Here is a 19,928-nt window from a genome sequence, read left to right on the forward strand (position 1 = left end):
TACAAAGATTTGCTGGGCCATACAGTGATGCTGGGACCTGGAGTAACTCTGATCTCTAGACCCTGAGTTTCTGCCACCACACACAACTAGCCTGTGGTCTTTGCAGATATCTCTGGTGACACCTCTGTTCTGGTTTTTGTTGTTGTTCAGTCGCTCAGTCATGTCCGACTCTTTGCGACCCCATGGACTGTAGCATGCCAGGCTTCCCTGTCCTTCATCGTCTCCTGAAGCTTCCTCAAATTCATGTCCATTGAGTCAGTGATGCCTTCCAACCATATCATCCTCTGTTTCCCCTTCTCTTCCTGCCCTCAATTTTTCCAACATCAGAGTCTTTTCCAGTCAGTTGGTTCTTCACACCAAGTGGCCAAAGTATTGGAGATTCACCTTCAGCATCAGTCCTTCCAAAAAATATTCAGGATTGATTTCCTTTAGGATTGATTAGTTTGATCTCCTTGCATTCCAAGGAACTCTCCAGAGTCTTTTCCAACACTACAGTTCAAAAGCATCAATTCTTCACTCAGCCTTCTTTAAGGTCCAACTCTCACATCCATACATGACTACTGGAAAAACCATAGTTTTGACTTATATGGACCTTTGTCAGCAAAGTAATGTCTCTGTTTTTTAATATATTATCTAGGTTTGTCATAGTTTTTATTCCAAGGAGTAAGCCTCTTTTTATTTCATGACTTCAGTCAACATCTACAGTGATTTTGGAGCCCAAGAAAATAAAGTCTGTCACTGTTTCCATTTTTCCCCATCCATTTTCCATGAAGCGATGGGACTGAATGATTTGCATGTCTTCTTTTCATTTTCATTTCACTAAATCCATCAAAAATGTTTTCTGATTTTATTCTTTGTTACTTTAGATAGCAGTGGCTTTTACAAGTAAAGAGATTTGTTTCTATGATCTACTGTCCAAAGAAGAATTTCCTTGTCAATATAAACTCCAAGGCCTGAAAGGAACACCAATTTGTATGGATTATTGGTACAATCCTCTTGATGCCAATGAGTCAATTCTTTCTTTTGGGGACATAACTGGAAAGGTAAGTGAGGGGAGGATAAGGTTGAACATTATCTATTCAATCATCAAACTATAGCTCAAAATAGAAGTAGAGTGCAATGAATGTGACCTCCTAATTGAACTGCTTTATAGATGACAAGGCCACATACCATGGATATGAAAAGATGGACTAGGTCATAGTTCCTCTTCTTGCCTATGAAAACCAATCTTCACTGTGGTTTTCTTGCCTAGGTATAGACTCATTTTCTTTGTTTAAGAAAGAGTATTTGCTAACTTTTTCACCATAGGATGCTTAATCTATTAGATTCCAATGTGAATCAGCATATAACGCTAAATGTCTAAAGTTATGTCTCACAACCGTTTCATATTGATTATTCAGATTTTTATTCACAAAGTTTCAGGCTTCTCAGTAGCAGACTCCCTGGACATGCTTATTTCCTGTCTCAAGTGACAAAGGAATAGATGCATTAAAGAGAGCAGCACCAAACCTCAGACACTGCATACAGTGATTTCTGTTTTTCCATCAAATTCTATGACTCTGAAAAATGATTTTTAATGAATGACATAGACAGAATATGTCTATGAATGCTGAAATAGTCTAATTTGAACAATTTCATTTCGTAATTATGTAAGTTTTTCATCCTTACTGTTTTTAATGACAAATATATCATAAAAGCAAACAAATAAATGCCCTTGGTAATTGCCTTAGCAACCTTGTAGTGTCATGCCTTTCAATATAACTGCCTGTGACCTTTAAATAATATTAAATAAATGCCTATTTGTTCAATATCTATTCCTTATTAATCTTAAAAAACATATAATCTTCTATCGACAATCACCCTATGCTTATTTATTTTTCTTGCAATGTCTCTCTCAAGGTTCAAGTAATTGCTTTCACAACGGCCTTGATTTCCCTTTTTGAGCATCCTGCTGGTGCATGTGAAGATGAAGAAGCAACAGTGACCATTAACTGGGCAGAGCTGTGCTCTGGACATCACAAATGTTGCTATACGTTAGGGCACAAACTTCATCATGGAGACTGGGTCAGACAAGGTACTTAACCTAAACAGCGATGAAACAATCACCTTAGCCTTCTACATTTGTATTTTTTCATGAAAATATTTCACATACAGTGTTCAAGTCTAGAAACTAATCATTAATTCCCAGGAGGTTCTGACCTGAACTCTGCTATCCCCTACATGCTAGCAGGAATTACTTCTTTCTTTCTAAAATTTATGCCTCATACAATTAATTCAGATGGACTGTGCAGTCAAGAAATCTCAAGAGAGAGGAGAAAATTATCACAGAATCCATTTAACTTCACCCCAACTCTGATCCTAACTAATTTTGTGTAGTCACATTCGGATCTACTTAATAAAAGAATTTAACAAGAGCCCTTAAAACACTCCCTTGTTTTCTTTATATTCTCATGAGAGGTGTATTAGTTTGACTGTCTTCAAAATGGAATCTTCTTAATTTTCTTTTCTTGTTTCTCTTTTTCTATGTAATGACTGAACTGCTTTGATCTAGAGTACTTGAGTGGCAGTTCTCTGTGAGATAGGAGTGTGTTATAAAACAGTATCTATGGAAGGTCAAGACTTTTTTAAAACCTAGTCAACAATGAGTTTGCTAATTTCGTATTATGCCTAACTTTTACAAAATTTGCATATGATGGTTTAAGATCCAAATGTGCAGTATCTGCTCTGATATCTGTTTTGGTCCAGACACTAAGAGTATGGTATTTTTCTCACTTTAAAACTATTACATAAAGAATACTCACTGAAAAGAATGGATCAGTCTCATTGTTATATTGCAGGTATATTCTTAATGTACTTTGAAGAAGAGATAGTCAAAATGGACCCAACAATTGGCTGGTGTGATAGCTTTACCCTCTTTGAGTTTTAGGAGTTTGGAACTAACTCTTTAATGCATGACCCATGATAATAATATCCCACATGATGAACTGTATGTAAGTTCTGCATTTTTTTCTTTGGTACAAATCATACCATGTCTTTTGTAATTTCTGTGCTGTGTTGTGCTTAGTCGCTCAGTCATGTCTGACTCTTTGTGACCCTATGGATGGTAGCCCACCAGGCTCCTCTGTCCATGGGGATTCTCCAGGCAAGAATAGTGGAGTGGGTTGCCATGCCCTCCTCCTCCAGGGAATCTTCCCAACCCAGGAATCAAATCGGGGTCTCCTGCATTGGAGACAGATTCTTTAACAGCTGAGCTACCTGGGAAGCCCTTTGTACTTTCTACCTACCCTTAATTCTCACATGATATTAATCATGGGTAAACAAAAAATAAAATTTTTGGTCATCCACTATGTGTGACAGGCACAAAATTCTGTGTTATGTTTTCATAACATGGAAACAAGTAAGTACTAGAAAGTGAAGAGAGTACTTGAAAGTGATGGAAGGTGTTACAGCTGCTTCCAAACAAGTATTATATTTTCATATATAAACTAAAGACTTAATATTTTTTGTGCTTTAAAACTGTCTTAGACATTGGTGGCAATAGAAGAAAGATAAATTATAGACTTATTTCAAAAAACTTAATATACAAATAAGAATGAAAGAGTAATATAAAATAACTTATTTAAACATTGTACAGTGGTGCTGAAAATTAACTACTAAGTCATATAAACAAGATTTTGCCTCTTTCGGAATTTGTAAGCAGGAAAAGACATGAGAAAAAGCTTCAGGGGTCAGTGGAGGTAGTTGAAGGATGAATGAGGGGAGAGGAAGAGAGCACAGTGAACATGAGGAAATATAGGCAAGCAGGCATAGTAATGCAGCAGAGATGAACATGAATAGATTAGACATGGAGTATTAAGAAAATAACAATGCCAAGGTCGACAGGGATATCTATTGGAAGATCTTGACAACCAGACCAAGTTCACATTTAACAGAAAAACGAAACAGTGATGCACTGAAGGTTTTTGAGGAAATCTGTGCAGACTTGATACAGATAGCATTTAGGAAAAGTTTATTTAATAGTTCTGTCCAGCATAGATTGGAGGACAGAGAAAGAAACTGCAATCAAATTGGCTAGTTGGTCATGAGAAAATGGAAATGATAAAGCAAGGAGAGAAACAGGCAGCCTTTAGAAATGGGGTCCTCAGAACTCAAGGTCGGAAATGTGGAGTGATGAACAATATTAGAGTATCTTATAATGACTTCGATTCCCAAGTAGGGAAATGTTCTTTTTACAGATGACAGATGCTCTCTGGGGGCCAATGCTTGGACTCTCCCTAGCTCACTTTCTCAATGTTGACTACTTCTGAAGGAGTATTTATTCTGAGATATTCTAGATCTGCCACCAAAGAAGAATCTTCCTTGCCAGTATTACTACTGAAACTTCTCTTCCCTTTGTCAAGCATCATATTTGTCTCTTCAGCCATCACGTGCAGGTGGACTCTTCCTCGTGTAATTTGCAAGCTCCTCAGTTCAGGCTCTGCTCTTGGGTTCCTATAAACTTCTGTTCTCATATCAGAATTTTGGTTCTGTCATAACCTTCCTAACCCCAGCAGGAAGTTTGGATGCCTGACATGCAAATCACACTTATACAGAAACTGAAAATTAAAACACTGTATTTAGGGCAGGAAATATGTCCTTTATTCTCATTAGGGTGCACTCTAACACATAGTACAATGTTCTTATGGTCCTTCCATTTCTCACTGATTTTAAGCAATTTGATTGTAATGTGCCTTAGTTTTCTTGGTGTGTGTGTGTGTGTTTATGCTGTTTAAAATTCACTGAGATTCTCAGATATGTGGATTTAGAATATTCATTAAATTTGAAAATGTTTCTATTGTTATTTTTTCCAAAGGTTTCTGTTTCTCTCTTTTTCCCCCAGGGACTCCCATTATTTATATGTAAAATGCTTGATATTGTCCTACAAGTTATGGAGGCTTTTTCATTTTTATTCAACAATTTTTTTTTAAATAACTATGCTTTAGATTTTTGTGTGTGTGTGTTCAGTTGCATTTGATTCTTTGTGACCCCATGGACTGTAGCCCACCAGGCTCCTCTGTTCATGGAATTTTCCAGGCAAGAACAACAGAGTGGGTTGCCATGCCCTCCTCTAGGGGATCTTCCTGACCCAGGGGTTGAACCTGCATTTCTCATGTCTCCTGGATTGACAGGCTGGTTCTTTACCACTGCGCCACCTGGGGAACCCATGCTTTAGTTGAGTTAGGTTCTATTACTGTGCCTTCAAATTCCTGGATCTTTTTGTCTTGAGATATTGCAGAGTGGTTTCAAAGGTGAGTGAGGCTGCCTCTGTGGTTCAGGTGAGCCAGCATGCCCCGGCCTAATGCCTTGGTGGGGGAACCTGGCAGAGACCTGGTGTAGGCTGCATCCAATGGAGCCCTGACATGAGTGGAGCCACCTTAGAGAGCTGTGGCATGGGTGGGGCCACTGCCACAGCACGGACAGTAACTTTGAGGGTGACATTGCTATCCCAGTGGGTCTGGAAGGCAGATAACCAGACCAAGAGGGCTATTCTTGATCCATAATGTTTAATGGAGGTTTCCTTGTCAGGTTTTGTATTTACTTGAGACCTATCACTTCCTTTTTCCTCTCTTTTGGAATAGAAATACTTATCACATGCCTGTTCTACCATTCTATTTTGGAAGCATAGAACTCACTTGGTTCCACAGTTCATAGCTTGGAGAAGGATTTGCCTCAGGATGGGTTGATTGTATCCTGAGTCCTACCCAAGTCTGGTTTAGATATTTAGATGAGATTTGAACTTAAGACTTTAATGTTCTTGTTGGAATGAGTTAAGACTTTCAGGATTGTTGAGATGTATTTTTCGTGTGATAAGGACATGAATTGGGGGAGAGGGCTAGGGGAAGAATGTATGGACTGGCGTTTTGTGTCCCCTCCCCCCAAATTCACATGTTGAAGTCCTAATCCCAGTCCTCCCTTCTCATGATTGTGCCTTTGGGACATGATTAAGTCTTGAAGGTGTGGCTGTCATGAATAAGATTTGTTGTTCAGTCACTAAGTCATGTCCAACTCTTGCGACCCCATGGACTGTAGCCTGCCTGGCTCCTTTGTCCATGGGATTCTCCAGACAAGAACACTGGAGTGCGTTGCCATTGCCTGCTCCAGGGTATATTCCTGACCCAGGAATCGATCCTGTTGTTCTCCATTGGCATGTGGGACAGGTATCCTTTACTGCCGAGGCACCAGGACAGCCCCATGAATAGGATTCAGTTCAGTTCAGTTCAGTTGCTCAGTCGTGTCCAACTCTTTGTGACCCCATGAACTGTAGCACTCCAGGCCTCCGTGTCCATCACCAACTCCCGGAGTTCACTCAAACTCATGTCCATCGAGTCGGTGATGCCATCCAGCCATCTCATCCTCTGTCGTCCCCTTCTCCTCCTGCCCCCAATCCCTCCCAGCATCAGGGTCTTTTCCAATGAGTCAACTCTTCACATGAGGTGGCCAAAGGATTGGAGTTTCAGCTTTAGCGTCAGTTCTTCCAATGAACACCCAGGACTGATATCCTTTAGGATGGACTGGTTGGATCTCCTTGCAGTCCAAGGGACTCTCAAGAGTCTTCTCCAATACCACAGTTCAAAAGCATCAATTCTTCGGTGCTTTCTTCACAGTCCAACTCTCACATCCATATATGACCACTGTAAAAACCATAGCCTTGACTAGACAGACCTTTGTTGGCAAAGTAATGTCTCTGCTTTTGAATATGCTATCTAGGTTGGTCATTACTTTCCTTACAAGGAGTAAGCGTCTTTTAATTTCATGGTTGCAAATCACCATCTGCAGTGATTTTGGAGACAAAAAAATAAAATCTGATACTGTTTCCACTGTTTCCCCATCTATTTCCCGTGAAGTGATGGGACCAGATGCCATGATCTTCGTTTTCTGAATGTTGAGCTTTAAGCCAACTTTGTCACTGTCCTCTTTCACTTTCATCAAGAGGCTTTTTAGTTCCTCTTCACTATCTGCCGTAAGGGTGGTGTCCTCTGCGTATCTGAGGTTATTGATATTTCTCCCAACAATCTTGATTCCAGCTTGTGCTTCTTCTATCCCAGTGTTTCTCATGAGGTACTTTGCATATAAGTTAAATAAGCAGGATGACTATGATTAGTGCCTTTATAAAAGAGACGCCAGAGGATTCTCTCACTTCTTCCCCATGTGAGGGCCCAGTGAGGAGAGGGCATCTGTGAACTAAAATGTGGACCCTAACCAGACGCTGAATCTGTCAGGATCTTGGTCCTGGATGTCCTAGCCTCCCGAACTGTGGGAGATAAACATTTGCTGTTTACATTACTAGGTCTCTACATTTTCTTATAGCAGCCTGGAGTAAGACATTGGGCAAATATTATTAAAATATTTAAAAAGAAAAGAGAAACCAAGAGAAATCTTGCTAAATATTGGTAGCCTTCTTTTTTTTTAAGAGGGATAATTTATGGTAAAGAGAAAATGTCAAAGTGAGAAAAATACATTTACCAATAATGTGTAGTTTAATACTTTGCAATGGCTGTTGAGGAAAATGTAGTAGAAGAGACGATAACTGAAAAAGGAGAAAGTAGAGTGTGTAGAAAGGTGAAGTATCTATATAAGATTCTCTTCTTTCAAAGTTGAGATTTGAAAGGGGATCTGCTTCAGTTTAAGGCAATGGGTGACTGCCTTTCTCCAGGTTTAGTCACTGGGACTTGAAGCTTAACTACAACTGTTTCTTGGCTTCTTTGCAACTCAGGTGTTTTGCTATGAGACAAAGGGAGGAAGGCTGAAATGAGGAGGCAGAAAAAAGAGGACAGCAGGCTGGAATCAAACACAGGACGATGGTCTTGGTAGCAATTATGCTCCTTGGTCTGCTAGCCTTGCTCTGTCAGGAGCAAGCAAACACTGGTTGCTTTCAAGTGAGGCTTTTTTTGACCCCAGCAGCATGAACTGATATTCTTAGACCTCCTCGAGGAACATTTTTACTGATTTCCATCTCAGTGTGAGGAGGGAATATACAACAGACAAAAGAAGCTAATACATGGACAAGCTTGGTAATACTGTTTCACTGAAGCTAAGATAAAGGTATCTGTAAAACTGAAATATAAGAAATACTCACTTTCAGACATAAGGATATTAGCTTACTGCTTTGAGATAAGGTTAGGTTTATTTAAAACTTTGAAGGAGAAAATGCTTTCATCTCATCTGAGTGGTTCTGTGTTGTATCTTAATGGAAAAATAATTACCTTCTGAAATGTAAAGTAAGTGCGGAGTAAGTACAGAGATTTTGAGCAATAGTGGCAAGACATAAATATCTTGAACCTCAGAGAATTTTCTCTCTCTTATTTGATCATAAAGAATTGCTTTTTCATATAGATAATATCATTGGAAACCTTGAAACCCACAGACTGGAAGTTCAGCTCTGGAAAGAGTGAATACTAAATTGCCTACAATAAATATAATTGCTTTTCTTTATTATGTTAAGGTGTTTTGCCCTCTTTGTTTGACTATGGCTATGAGAAGGTACAAAACAGTTTGAACTGATAAAATCACTAATTGCTGAGCTGATTAATGAAAGGGTGCCAGAGAATTTAGAATACAGAAAGCAGATTGTTTTCTTAGGGAGCCTTTCTAATTGATGCAGACTAAATCTGGAAAAGAAGCCAGATTTAGTGTCTTGCATGTGTGTTTTTCCATTTCCCTACATCTACGTCAGTTCTCCAGACAAAAACGGTGCACCACAGAGTCAGCTGGAACATGCTGCCCTTCTGGGCAATGCTCTTGCTGGGTTTAAAGCAGTTGAAATCAGCTGTGAGTGACTGGCCAATATTTGCAGTAAAAGATCTCTTCCTGTAGATTTTCCCATAGAGTGACAGAAGGGTAAGATCCATTATAAGTCTAGTCTAGTATTTTGAAAATTCATTAAACGAATGGCATTATTATTTTTAATATGCCTACCAGGGCTGAGTTAGATTTTTTTTTTTAATGAAATAGCTAGCTTTATTCTTTCTTATCTTTCCTCTTTGAAATGGTAGTTATTCAGAATGTAGAGAGTCCCGGGGTGGTCTCAGAGAATGGGACTACTCCAACTTCAAAATAGGGAATACAACTGAGAATAAACTCCCTCAGACAAGACTCCTTCAGACAAGAAACCTTCCCTGATAGTTCAGTTGGTAAAGAATCTGTCTGCAATGCCAGAGAATCCGGTTCGATTCTTGGGTCGGGAAGATTCACTGGAGAAGGGAGAGCCTACCCACTCCAGTATTCTTGGGCTTCCCTTGTGGCTCAGCTGGTAAAGAATCTGCCTGCAATGTAGGAGACCTGGGTTTGATCACTGGGTTGTGAAGGTCCCCTGGAGAAGGGAATGGCTACCCACTCCAGTATTCTGGCCTGGAGAATTCCATGGACTGTATCATGGGGTCGCAAAGAGTCAGATAGGACTGAGCGATTTTCACTTTCACTTCACTTTCACACAAGAGAACATCAAAGAAAGTTCCAGGTAGGGAGTTTTCCTAAGTCACATGACTCATAAAGTGAAAACCTGAAAAATGATAATAAGAATTTTTAGTTAGAAATGGCCCAGTTTTCTACACTGCTATAGTTCATGGGATCGCAAAGAGTCGGACACGACCAAGGGACTGACCTGAACTGATAGCTTCCATCTGTTGGCAGATGATAGAAAAGGGCCTCATTCTAACTTCAGAGAAGGCAATGGCACCCCACTCCAGTACTCTTGCCTGGAGAATCCCATGGATGGAGGAGCCTGGTGGAATACAGTCCATGGGGTGGCAAAGAGTCGGACATGACTGAGTGACTTCACTTTCACTTTTCACTTTCAGGTACTGGAGAACACAATGGCAACCCACTCCAGTATTCTTACCTGGAGAATCCCAGGGACAGAGGAGCCTGGTTTTCCCAGGGACAGAGGACCCCATAGCTGCCGTCTATGGGGGCACACAGAGTCGGACACAGCTGATGCGACATAGCAGCAGCAGCAGCATTCTAACTTACTCTAAGTGCACTTAATAGCATTACTTACTGAGTTTTTAGGTATCACTTTTCATTTTCAAATCACTTTTTCCACATAAACTAATTGGTATTACACAGTATTTTGATAGCATCACAAGGGTGAGGATCTGTGATGACAGCTTCCCTTAATGCCTTTTTTATGACTAAAGGGCAAGACAGTGGAAGAGCTGAGAGTTAGCATCTTAAGGAATGGACAGACATGGTCAAATTGTCCTTTTTATCCCTCAACATATCATCTAAAAGTAATTTTAAATATTTTGCTACCAATCCTCAAACTCATTGAGAATATTTAAAACAAATCATTTATTTTGTCAGTTCTTTCCATCCACTAGCTTGATATTTTAAAAACTTCTTCATCATAAACCCATCATTTCCTTTTCTCTCTTCAAGAAATGAGGAACGCATTTTTATCTACCAGGTAATTTGATTTCAAGGAAATGGCTTTACTTTTACCTTTTGCTCGGGCATTCTCAGGAACTCTGGCATTCTACAGTTTAACCAGAAACGAGTTACATCTTGGTTTAGAAACAAAGTGTGAATTGTTTGAACCTCCAGTATGGAAGACTGCAGGTCCATAAATGTCACTTGCTATATTTTGGCCACCTCATGCGAAGAGTTGACTCATTGGAAAAGACCCTGATGCTGGGAGGGATTGGGGGCAGGAGGAGAAGGAGACAACAGAGGATGAGATGGCTGGATGGCATCACTGACTCGATGGACATGAGTTTGAGTGAACTCCAGGAGCTGGTGATAGACAGGGAGGCCTGGTGTGCTGCGATTCATAGGGTCGCAAAGAGTCGGACATGACTGAGCAACTGAACTGAACTGAATCTCCAGATTAAAATCTTAAAGCAATACTTTAAATACAAGGACAGAATGTACTTCTTTATATGTCTTTCTTTAAAGCCTTAAAACTGAAGAAGATACCTGGATGTAATGTGGAAATGACAAAGCAATTTTCAGGGTAGAAATACTTTATTTTGATTGTATTGTAATGACATTATGGAATGTCCATGGATTTGAAGATATAATTATAGTGCTCTGTAGTATCCTTCATGTGTTATACTACTATTTTATTAAGTCAAGTTATAATAACTCTTAGCATTTTCTTTTTTAATTTTTTTTCTCTTTTTTCCCTAATTTTATTTTATTTTTAAACTTTACATAATTATATTAGTTTTGCCAAATATCAAAATGAATCCACCACAAGTATACATGTGTTCCCCATCCTGAACCCTCCTCCCTCCTCCCTCCCCATACCATCCCTCTGGGTCGTCCCAGTGCACTAGCCCCAAGCATCCAGTATCGTGCATCGAACCTGGACTGGCAACTCGTTTCTTACATGATATTTTACATGTTTCAATGCCATTCTCCCAAATCTTCCCACCCTCTCCCTCTCCCACAGAGTCCATAAGACTGTTCTATACGTCAGTGTCTCTTTTGCTGTCTCGTACACCGGGTTATTGTTACCATCTTTCTAAATTCCATATATATGCGTTAGTATACTGTATTTATGTTTTTCCTTCTGGCTTACTTCACTCTGTATAATAGGCTCCAGTTTCATCCACCTCATTAGAACTGATTCAAATGTATTCTTTTTAATGGCTGAGTAATACTCCATTGTGTATATGTACCACTGCTTTCTTATCCATTCATCTGCTGATGGACATCTAGGTTGCTTCCATGTCCTGGCTATTATAAACAGTGCTGCGATGAACATTGGGGTACACGTGTCTCTTTCCCTTCTGGTTTCCTCAGTGTGTATGCCCAGCAGTGGGATTGCTGGATCATAAGGCAGTTCTATTTCCAGTTTTTTAAGGAATCTCCACTCTGTTCTCCATAGTGGCTGTACTAGTTTGCATTCCCACCAACAGTGTAAGAGGGTTCCCTTTTCTCCACACCCTCTCCAGCATTTATTATTTGTAGACTTTTGGATCGCAGCCATTCTGACTGGTGTGAAATGGTACCTCATAGTGGTTTTGATTTGCATTTCTCTGATAATGAGTGATGTTGAGCATCTTTTCATGTGTTTGTTAGCCATCTGTATGTCTTCTTTGGAGAAATGTCTATTTAGTTCTTTGGCCCATTTTTTGATTGAGTCGTTTATTTTTCTGGTTTTGAGCTGTAGGAGTTGCTTGTATATTTTTGAGATTAGTTGTTTGTCGGTTGTTTCATTTGCTATTATTTTCTCCCATTCTGAAGGCTGTCTTTTCACCTTGCTAATAGTTTCCTTTGATGTGCAGAAGCTTTTAAGGTTAATTAGGTCCCATTTGTTTATTTTTGCTTTTATTTCCAATATTCTGGGAGGTGGGTCATAGAGGATCCTGCTGTGATGTATGTCGGAGAGTGTTTTGCCTATGTTCTCCTCTAGGAGTATAACTCTTAGCATTTTCTGTAAACAAAGGGAATTGTTTCATTGAGGATGCTCCTGATAAGGACATTATCCTCAGATTTTATACTGCTGGTACTTCTAGTAAAGTAGTAGTATTAATGTAGCAAGTGATCAGCAAACTTTATGCTCCTGAAATTAATTGCTCCCCAGTGAGGTTCAAAGGGGCTTCCCCAGTGGCTCAGTGGTAAATAATCTGCCTGCAATGCAGGAGACACAGGAGACTCGGGTTCTATCTCTGAGTCAGGAAGATCCCCTGGAGGAGGAAATGGCAACCCACTCCAATGTTCTTGCCAGGAAAATCCCATGGATAGAGGAGCCTTGTGGTCTAAAGTCCATAGGGTTACAAAGAGTTGGACACGAGCGAGTGACTGCACATGGATGCACACAATGAGGCTCAATAAATGTAATTGGTAATGGAAAGAACTTCAAATCAGATAATAGAAAAAACCTGGCATACATATGGCAGTGTAGCTTAGTGGAAAAGAAAGATTGTTGTTTGCTGTTCAGTTGCTAAGTTGTAACCCCATGGACTTTGCAACCCCATGGACTGCAGCATGCCAAGCTTCCCTGTTCTTTACTATCTCCCTCAGTTTGCTCAAACTCATGTCCATTGGGTCAGTGATGCCATCCAACCATCTCATCCTCTGTCTCCTTCTCCTCCTGCCCTCAATCTTTCCCACAATCAGGGTCTTTTCCAATGAGACAGCTCTTCACTTCAGGTGGCCAAAGTATTGGAGTTTCAGCTTCAGCACCAGTCCTTCCAGTGAATATTCAGGACTGATTTCCTTTAGGATTGACTGGCTTGATCTCCTTGCTGTCCAAGGGACTCTCAAGAGTCTTCTCCAAAACCAAAGTTCAGAAGCATCAGTTCTTCAGTGCTCAGCTTTCTTTATAGTCCAACTCTCACATCCATACATGACTACTGGAAAAACCATAGCTTTAACTATACAGACCTGTGTCAGTAAAGTGATGTCTCAGCTTTTTAATATACCATCTAGGTTGGTCATAGCTTTTCTTCCAAGGAGCAAACATCTTTAAATTTTGTGGAAAAGAAAGGTGCAGTAGTACAAATGAAAAGCTCACAGCCAGTCAGATGGCACTCAGTCTCATCTCTATCCTCAATTAGCCACATGACCTAGGGTGATATGGCTTTTGGACTATTTCCTCATCAGTAAATTTGGGATATCTACCCACATCAAGGCATGGTTTGATACCTGGTAGTGGAAGGGATTTAAAAACATTACTCTAATAATACTTTTAAGTAATCCATAGATTGAGGGAGATTACATGATGGGGGATGAGCAAGAAACAACAGTCCAGGTGAATTCTGGGCTGAGTGGAGAAGTAGACCATTTTGGCCCTTAGCAGTCCTTTTGTGTTTCACATTTCACAGCACACTGTATGGTGAATTATTCTTCTGCCTGGAGCTCCTTTCTAAAAGTCTCCTTTGCATTATCAGAGCCCCTTCTTTTTTCCTTAGAAATTGTGTTCTGATTGGCATTGACTAGTAGAAACTTGGCATCAAAACTCAGCTAAACTCATTTACTTTAAGAAGTAGAAACTAAAAAGACAAGCCCAAACTCAGGTTCGGCTGCTCACCAATTGAAAGTCAATGCTTGAGAGACAAGTGCTGGCAAGAAAGGAAGTGCCTTATTCAGGAAGCCTGCATCCTGGGGTAGAAGGTAGACTTGTGTTCCAGAACCAACTCCAAAGATTCTGCTTGGCCTTGAAAGCTTTTAAAGGGAAAAAGGAGACATAATCTCATTTAATCATTGAGGTAGGGGGTTAGATTCATCACTATCTCCCACTGCGTGCAGACTCGTGGACTCCTTGTGATCTTTCTTTAGATGCTGTCTCGTTCCCATAGGTAGCTTGAGGGATTACGGAAGGGGAAGCTGGGGAAAAGATCTACTTCGCTGTTAATTACTTACCCTTCATTTCTATTTCTTTGATCTAAGAAAAGAATCAACAGATTAGACAAGGCACTGTGTGATCAAAGGATTTGGAAGGTGTGCTTGACCAGGAGATGAGTAGAGCATGGGAAAGCCTGGTTTAAAGGTTAATTACAATATAGCTTTTCTAAAGTGACAAGACAAAAGGGGCCTCCTGCAGAGAGTGGCTTCCTGCAAAGAGCTATTTCCTGCCAAGAGATACTTACATGGGCATTGATTAACACAAAGCATATGCATCATTAGTAATAGGAACTTTAAGAATCATTTGAGAAAGCAGGTGAAAGTTTTGCAATCCCAAATTACCTTGTTGCTAGAGATTTCTCATTTGATTTCTTCAGATCTATTATTGTTGGGCTTCATGAATAGAGGTGGGGAGGTTGGGGAGGTTCCTCAAATCCTGATATTTTATACAAACTTTTGTGTGTGCACATCTTTTTGATGGAGAGGGTCTACAGCTTTCATCAGATTGCCAAAGGAGCATTTGATCTCCCAAATTTTGAGAAAATGAAAGTGTTAGTTGCTCAGTTGTGTCCAACTCTTTGCAACCTTATGGATCGTAGCCTGCCAGGCTCATCTGTCCATGGGATTCTCCAGGCAGGAATACTGGAGTGTATAGACATTCCCTTCTCCAGGGGATCTTTCCAACCTAGGGATTGAACCTGGGTCTCCTGCACTGCAGGTGAATTCTTTACTGTCTGAGCCACCAGGGAATGGTTTAATTCTCTAGAGTATAGAAGGAGAGCCTTGCTCTTAGTAATGTATTCTGCTGCTGCTGCTGCTAAGTTGCTTCAGTCATGTCCGACTCTGTGCGACCCCATAGACGACAGCCCACCAGGCTCTCCTGTCCCTGGGATTCTCCAGGCAAGAGTACTGGAGTGGGGTGCCATTACCTTCTCCAAGTAATGTATTCTAGTGTCTTGCTACTCAAAGTGTGATCATCACCAAAGAGCATCACCAGCCACAACTGGGGATTGTTAGAAATGCAGCATCTTAGATTTTCTGAATGAATATCTGCATTTTAACACCAGTTTCTAGGTGACTGTTTTGCTTATTACAATATGAGAAGCCCTGTTCCAGTGGTCAAGAGGTCAGGTCTGAATTTGTACTCTGACTCTGCCAAATGCTAGTTGTCCTGAGCCTGGATCTTTAATATAGTATGCTATATAACATTAAACCAAACTTAGAGGCTAAATGCTTGGGCTCCAGTCCAGAGTTTGACAACAATCAGTTGTTGACTTTTGCCAAATACTTGAATCTGCACAGGTGTCTATTTTTCAGTCTGTAAAATAAAGAAGTAGATAAGTCCTCTTTCAGTCCTGAATTCTGGAGTTTACCTTTTGTTTCCCACCCATGTGTTTTGTTACTGCTCAGACTGTAAAGAAATGCAATGTGAGAGACCTGGGTTGGATCCCTGGGTTGGGAAGATGCCTTGGAGGAGGGCGTGGCAACCCCCTCCAGGATTCTTACCTGGAGAATCCCATGGACAGAGGAGCCTGTCAGGCTACATTCCACAGGGTCTCAAAGAGTCGAACACGACTGAAGCAACTTAGCACACACAAAGCACAACCATGTTAAGACATATATTTCATAGTGAAATAGCTATGAAATATGTTAAATTAAGCTATTCACATGTCAATTGCAGTTGTTTTTGTTGCTAAGTTGTGTCTAAGTTAGCTCTTCCCTTTTAGTTTATTAAGCGTATTGTATTAAGTGTATAATGTATAATAAGTGTATTATTAAGTGTATTGAGCTACAGTTCTGCCTCTCAGAATACTTGCCTTTACTAATTTGGAAATATATATATATTCATATATATGTATGCATATATGTATACATACATTTATATAAAGCAAATTAAATTCTTCCAACCAAAATAGTAGGACTGTTTCCAAGTTAGTTACTAGTAAGTTAGCTTGCCATTTCCAGCACAGCCAACAATACAAATACTGTGGCTCTCACGCGGAGAAAGAACTTTTAAAATAATCTTAAAATGAGAGAGGACATAAGACTCCTGTGTTGCAGAAAAAAGGACTTCATTATTCACAGCACAGCAACCCCCATAAGTATCAGCATATTCATGTCAGTTCCCCTTGACACTCAGGTCTCACAGAGGCAAAGCAGAGAGTTGCAGATGAATGCCTGCACAGTGCGTTATGTTATAGGAAAAGAACCCTGAGCTTATAGAATCTGAATCTTCTGCAGTGGGCAGGATGCATGCTGTCTTTGGCTCCAGAGTTATGTTTGGTAGTAAATTTGTCTATCGTTTGCTACAGAAAAAGAGGCAAATATGAGACTGCCATGTCTTATATTCTAAGGTGTTTTCTATGCAAACACTCTTGACAAGATAGTGAGGAACAGTGCAGTCAAGGATTAGTTTAATAAGAAGTGCAAGAATTCTAGTGATCCCTGAGAATTGTATTACAAGAGTGTTAGCTCTTGATGCTGGATAATAAACAGATCAGAAACATTTTCAAGAGCCGTTCTATTAAAACAACTTGTCTTAAGCTGTACGGAGTTACAACATCCCTCTTTGTGTGAGGCAGAAATTTGGGTTTGAGATCAAATTGGAAATCTTTCACCTTGGGGCACAAATATATTGTCTCAGCCAAATGTGAAAGAAAACTGTCATCTAACCATGGAGGGAATAGTGGTGAGAAGTTTGTGGCAGAGCAGCTGTGTCTTTTGGAGCCTGTGAGTCTATAGGAACTCACAGGTCTTTCTGACAAAAGACAACAGAATCATTCTTCTTGCTTGTGGGGTTTTGCTGCTCATCTAGTGTATCCTTGCCTGGACAATCCCATGGGCAGCGAAGCCTGGCGGGTTGCAGTCTGTGGGGTCGCAGAGTCGGACGTGACTAAACACGCATGGTCCTCTCATACTCCTATTACTAGATCATCAAGAACAGGAAAACTGCCAATCGACCTAGATTTCTAGCTGTGAATCTTGGCAGAGCTTCAAGTCCTGGCCACCCCACTCTCAAACATTCTAGACCAGTCAAAACATAAGTAAACCAATGGTTTGGGCATGAGCTGGACCTTGAGAGTAGCAGATGTTTGCTCAACTCCTGTTTGCCTACTTTAGACCCAGGAAGAAGCACCGAGCATTTTAGCCAGTTACTTATATCTCCAGAATCCCATGTAATTATTGATTCATATTGTTTCCTGTCATGTGTTCTAATTAAAATTTTTTAAGCTATCCTTGAGGTGGAAGAAAAGTCTGATTGCAGATTTTTTGGTAAGTTTTTACTCTAAGTTTTTTGGTGGGAGAAGCAGTTAGTGAGGTGTTTTCTAAGTATCAGGTTGTATCATCATAATATGAGTTTAATTTTTAACCTCATGTATTAAAATAATACTGTTCTCCCTGTGTCTTGTGAGAAATCAACTAAAGATTGTTTTTTTTCTTTTTTCTTTGCTCAGTTACTTACAATGCATCTTTAGATGCTATTATTTCCAGTACAACCAGCAATACAAATACCGTGGTGCTGGCCTGGAGAGAGAAATCTAAAAAGCATCTTAAAATGACATCCTTCAACATTGCCCAGGGCATTCATGGTTTTGATTACCACTCTCAGCTCAATTTAATTGGTATGTAAAATAAATCACGATAACTATGAGAGACTCCTGAATAGTTTGCTATGCATATTTGCATGCATGGGGCCTCTTCACCTTGTTGCTTTTATTGCCGGAGAGACCAGCTTGAGTAGCTCACATTTTATTACCTGAGAATGTCTGATAATGATGCATTAAGATGTGCAGCATATATGAACTACATTGGGGTGAAAATATGAGAAAGTGCTCCAATGCTTTAATGAGCCTTTTGCTCAGCATTGGTGGGGAATGTAAAATGACATAGAGAAAGAAGACTATTTGTGCAGTATCTGCCTTCTGCCATCTTCTTAGCATAACCAAATGCTCAACCCAAACAATGGAGAAAGAAATGGCAACCCCCTCCAGTATTCTTGCCTGGAGAATCCCATGGACAGAGGAGCCTGGCAGGCCACACTGTATGGGGTTACAAGCAGTTGGACATGGCCGAGTGACTATCACTCACTCACTCTACCCAAATACATCATTTTCTTTGTTCATGTACACACACACACACACACATACACTCACTAGAGAAATGTAAAATGTAGAACATTTTCTAATCACCTTTCAGAATATAACTTCTGATGCTTTTTGAAAATTTTCAAACTTGCCCTTTAGCATACTAAGGGAATTTTCTTTAAGTAAATTTTTATTGGAGTACATTTGCTTTACAATATTGTGTTAGTTTCTGCTGTATAGCAAAATGAATTATCTATAACATATAGATATATCCCCTCTTCTTTGGATTTCCTTCCCATTTAGGTCACCACAGAGCATTGAGTCAAGTTCTCTCTGCTATGCAGTAGGTTCTCAGCTATCTATCTTACACAAACTAGTGTATATATGTCATTCCCAACCTCCCAGTTCATTCCACACTCCCCTTCCCCACTTGCTGTCCATACATTTGTTCTCTATATCTGTGTCTCTATTTGTACTTTGCAAATGGGTTCATCCATACCATTTTTCTAGAGTCCACATATGTGTTAATATACACAATATATATTTTTTCTTTTTGACTTACTCTACTCTGTATGATAACCTCTAGGTCCATCCACATCTCTGCAAAAGGCACAATTTCATTCCTTTTATGGCTGAGAAATATTCCACTGTATATATGTGCCACATCTTTATCCACTCCTCTGTTGAAGGACATTTAGAGGAGAGCTCTTTTTTATATGTAAATTTTAGCTGAGGAAATAAGCAATAAAGATTTTCAGGTGTTGTCTATTTAAATAAATTTTAGGCATTTTGAAAGCTGATAATTTGATTTATATGATATTAGTTCAAATATGAAAAGTGAGGTGTTATTCTAAACATTGATAGGGTAGTTACAGAGAATGAATACACATGGCCTACAGAATGGGTCTTATTGACCCTCTTTCAAAAGCTGTCATTTATATAAAGAGTATTGATATCAGCTAAGGGGCTGAATCTCTAAAATTCCCAACAATCATAGCTGCCATTCATGATAAAAGAGACTGACTTCGAAGTCAGAGATAGGCGAACAGCAAACTTTCAAGGAGGATTGTAGATTTATTAGAGAAAGCTGGACGAGTTAGTGAATTGGGCTTAAAAGGACTCAAATATCAACCAGTGCCTTGGTTCATTATTATTTCAGCCCCTTTGTATTGATCTCTAACATATACCTGGCCCACTGCTGGAATTACATGTTACTGTATGCAGTAATACTCAGGGTAAAATTTATCACTTACTAATTTCATACTATGGAGTAAAGACTTGAAACAAAAGTACATTCAGTTCCTCTTATTTCTGTAACCCTGGGCTATTAATCCAAATAGGGGTCTGACATTTATGGCAACTCCATAAATACGAATAGATTCAGCTCTTCAGTTAGCCTTAAAAATGGGAACAGCAGAGAGGGCTCCGCTGAATTTCCTCAGAACTGAAGAAGCACAGGCACCGTGCTCCCAGTTTCTGATGCACGCCCTGAATATAATTAATTTGTATTTT

At 39.8% G+C, this 19,928-nt stretch overlaps 1 protein-coding gene across 2 annotated transcripts in view; it reads left to right on the plus strand.

Moving 5' to 3' along the window:
- Positions 1–19,928, plus strand: part of WDR49 (WD repeat domain 49) — a 169,179-nt gene that overhangs the window by 39,543 nt on the left and 109,708 nt on the right. For both annotated transcript variants that reach the window (XM_070373695.1, XM_070373701.1), the window contains 3 exons: positions 867–1,043; positions 1,900–2,074; positions 17,787–17,954. In XM_070373695.1, coding sequence (XP_070229796.1) covers positions 867–1,043; positions 1,900–2,074; positions 17,787–17,954 — 520 coding nt within the window. The remainder of the gene's footprint in view (positions 1–866; positions 1,044–1,899; positions 2,075–17,786; positions 17,955–19,928) is intronic.

Source organism: Bos mutus, chromosome 1 (genome assembly GCF_027580195.1).
Source record: "Bos mutus isolate GX-2022 chromosome 1, NWIPB_WYAK_1.1, whole genome shotgun sequence".
NCBI classification, from domain to species: Eukaryota; Metazoa; Chordata; class Mammalia; order Artiodactyla; family Bovidae; genus Bos; species Bos mutus.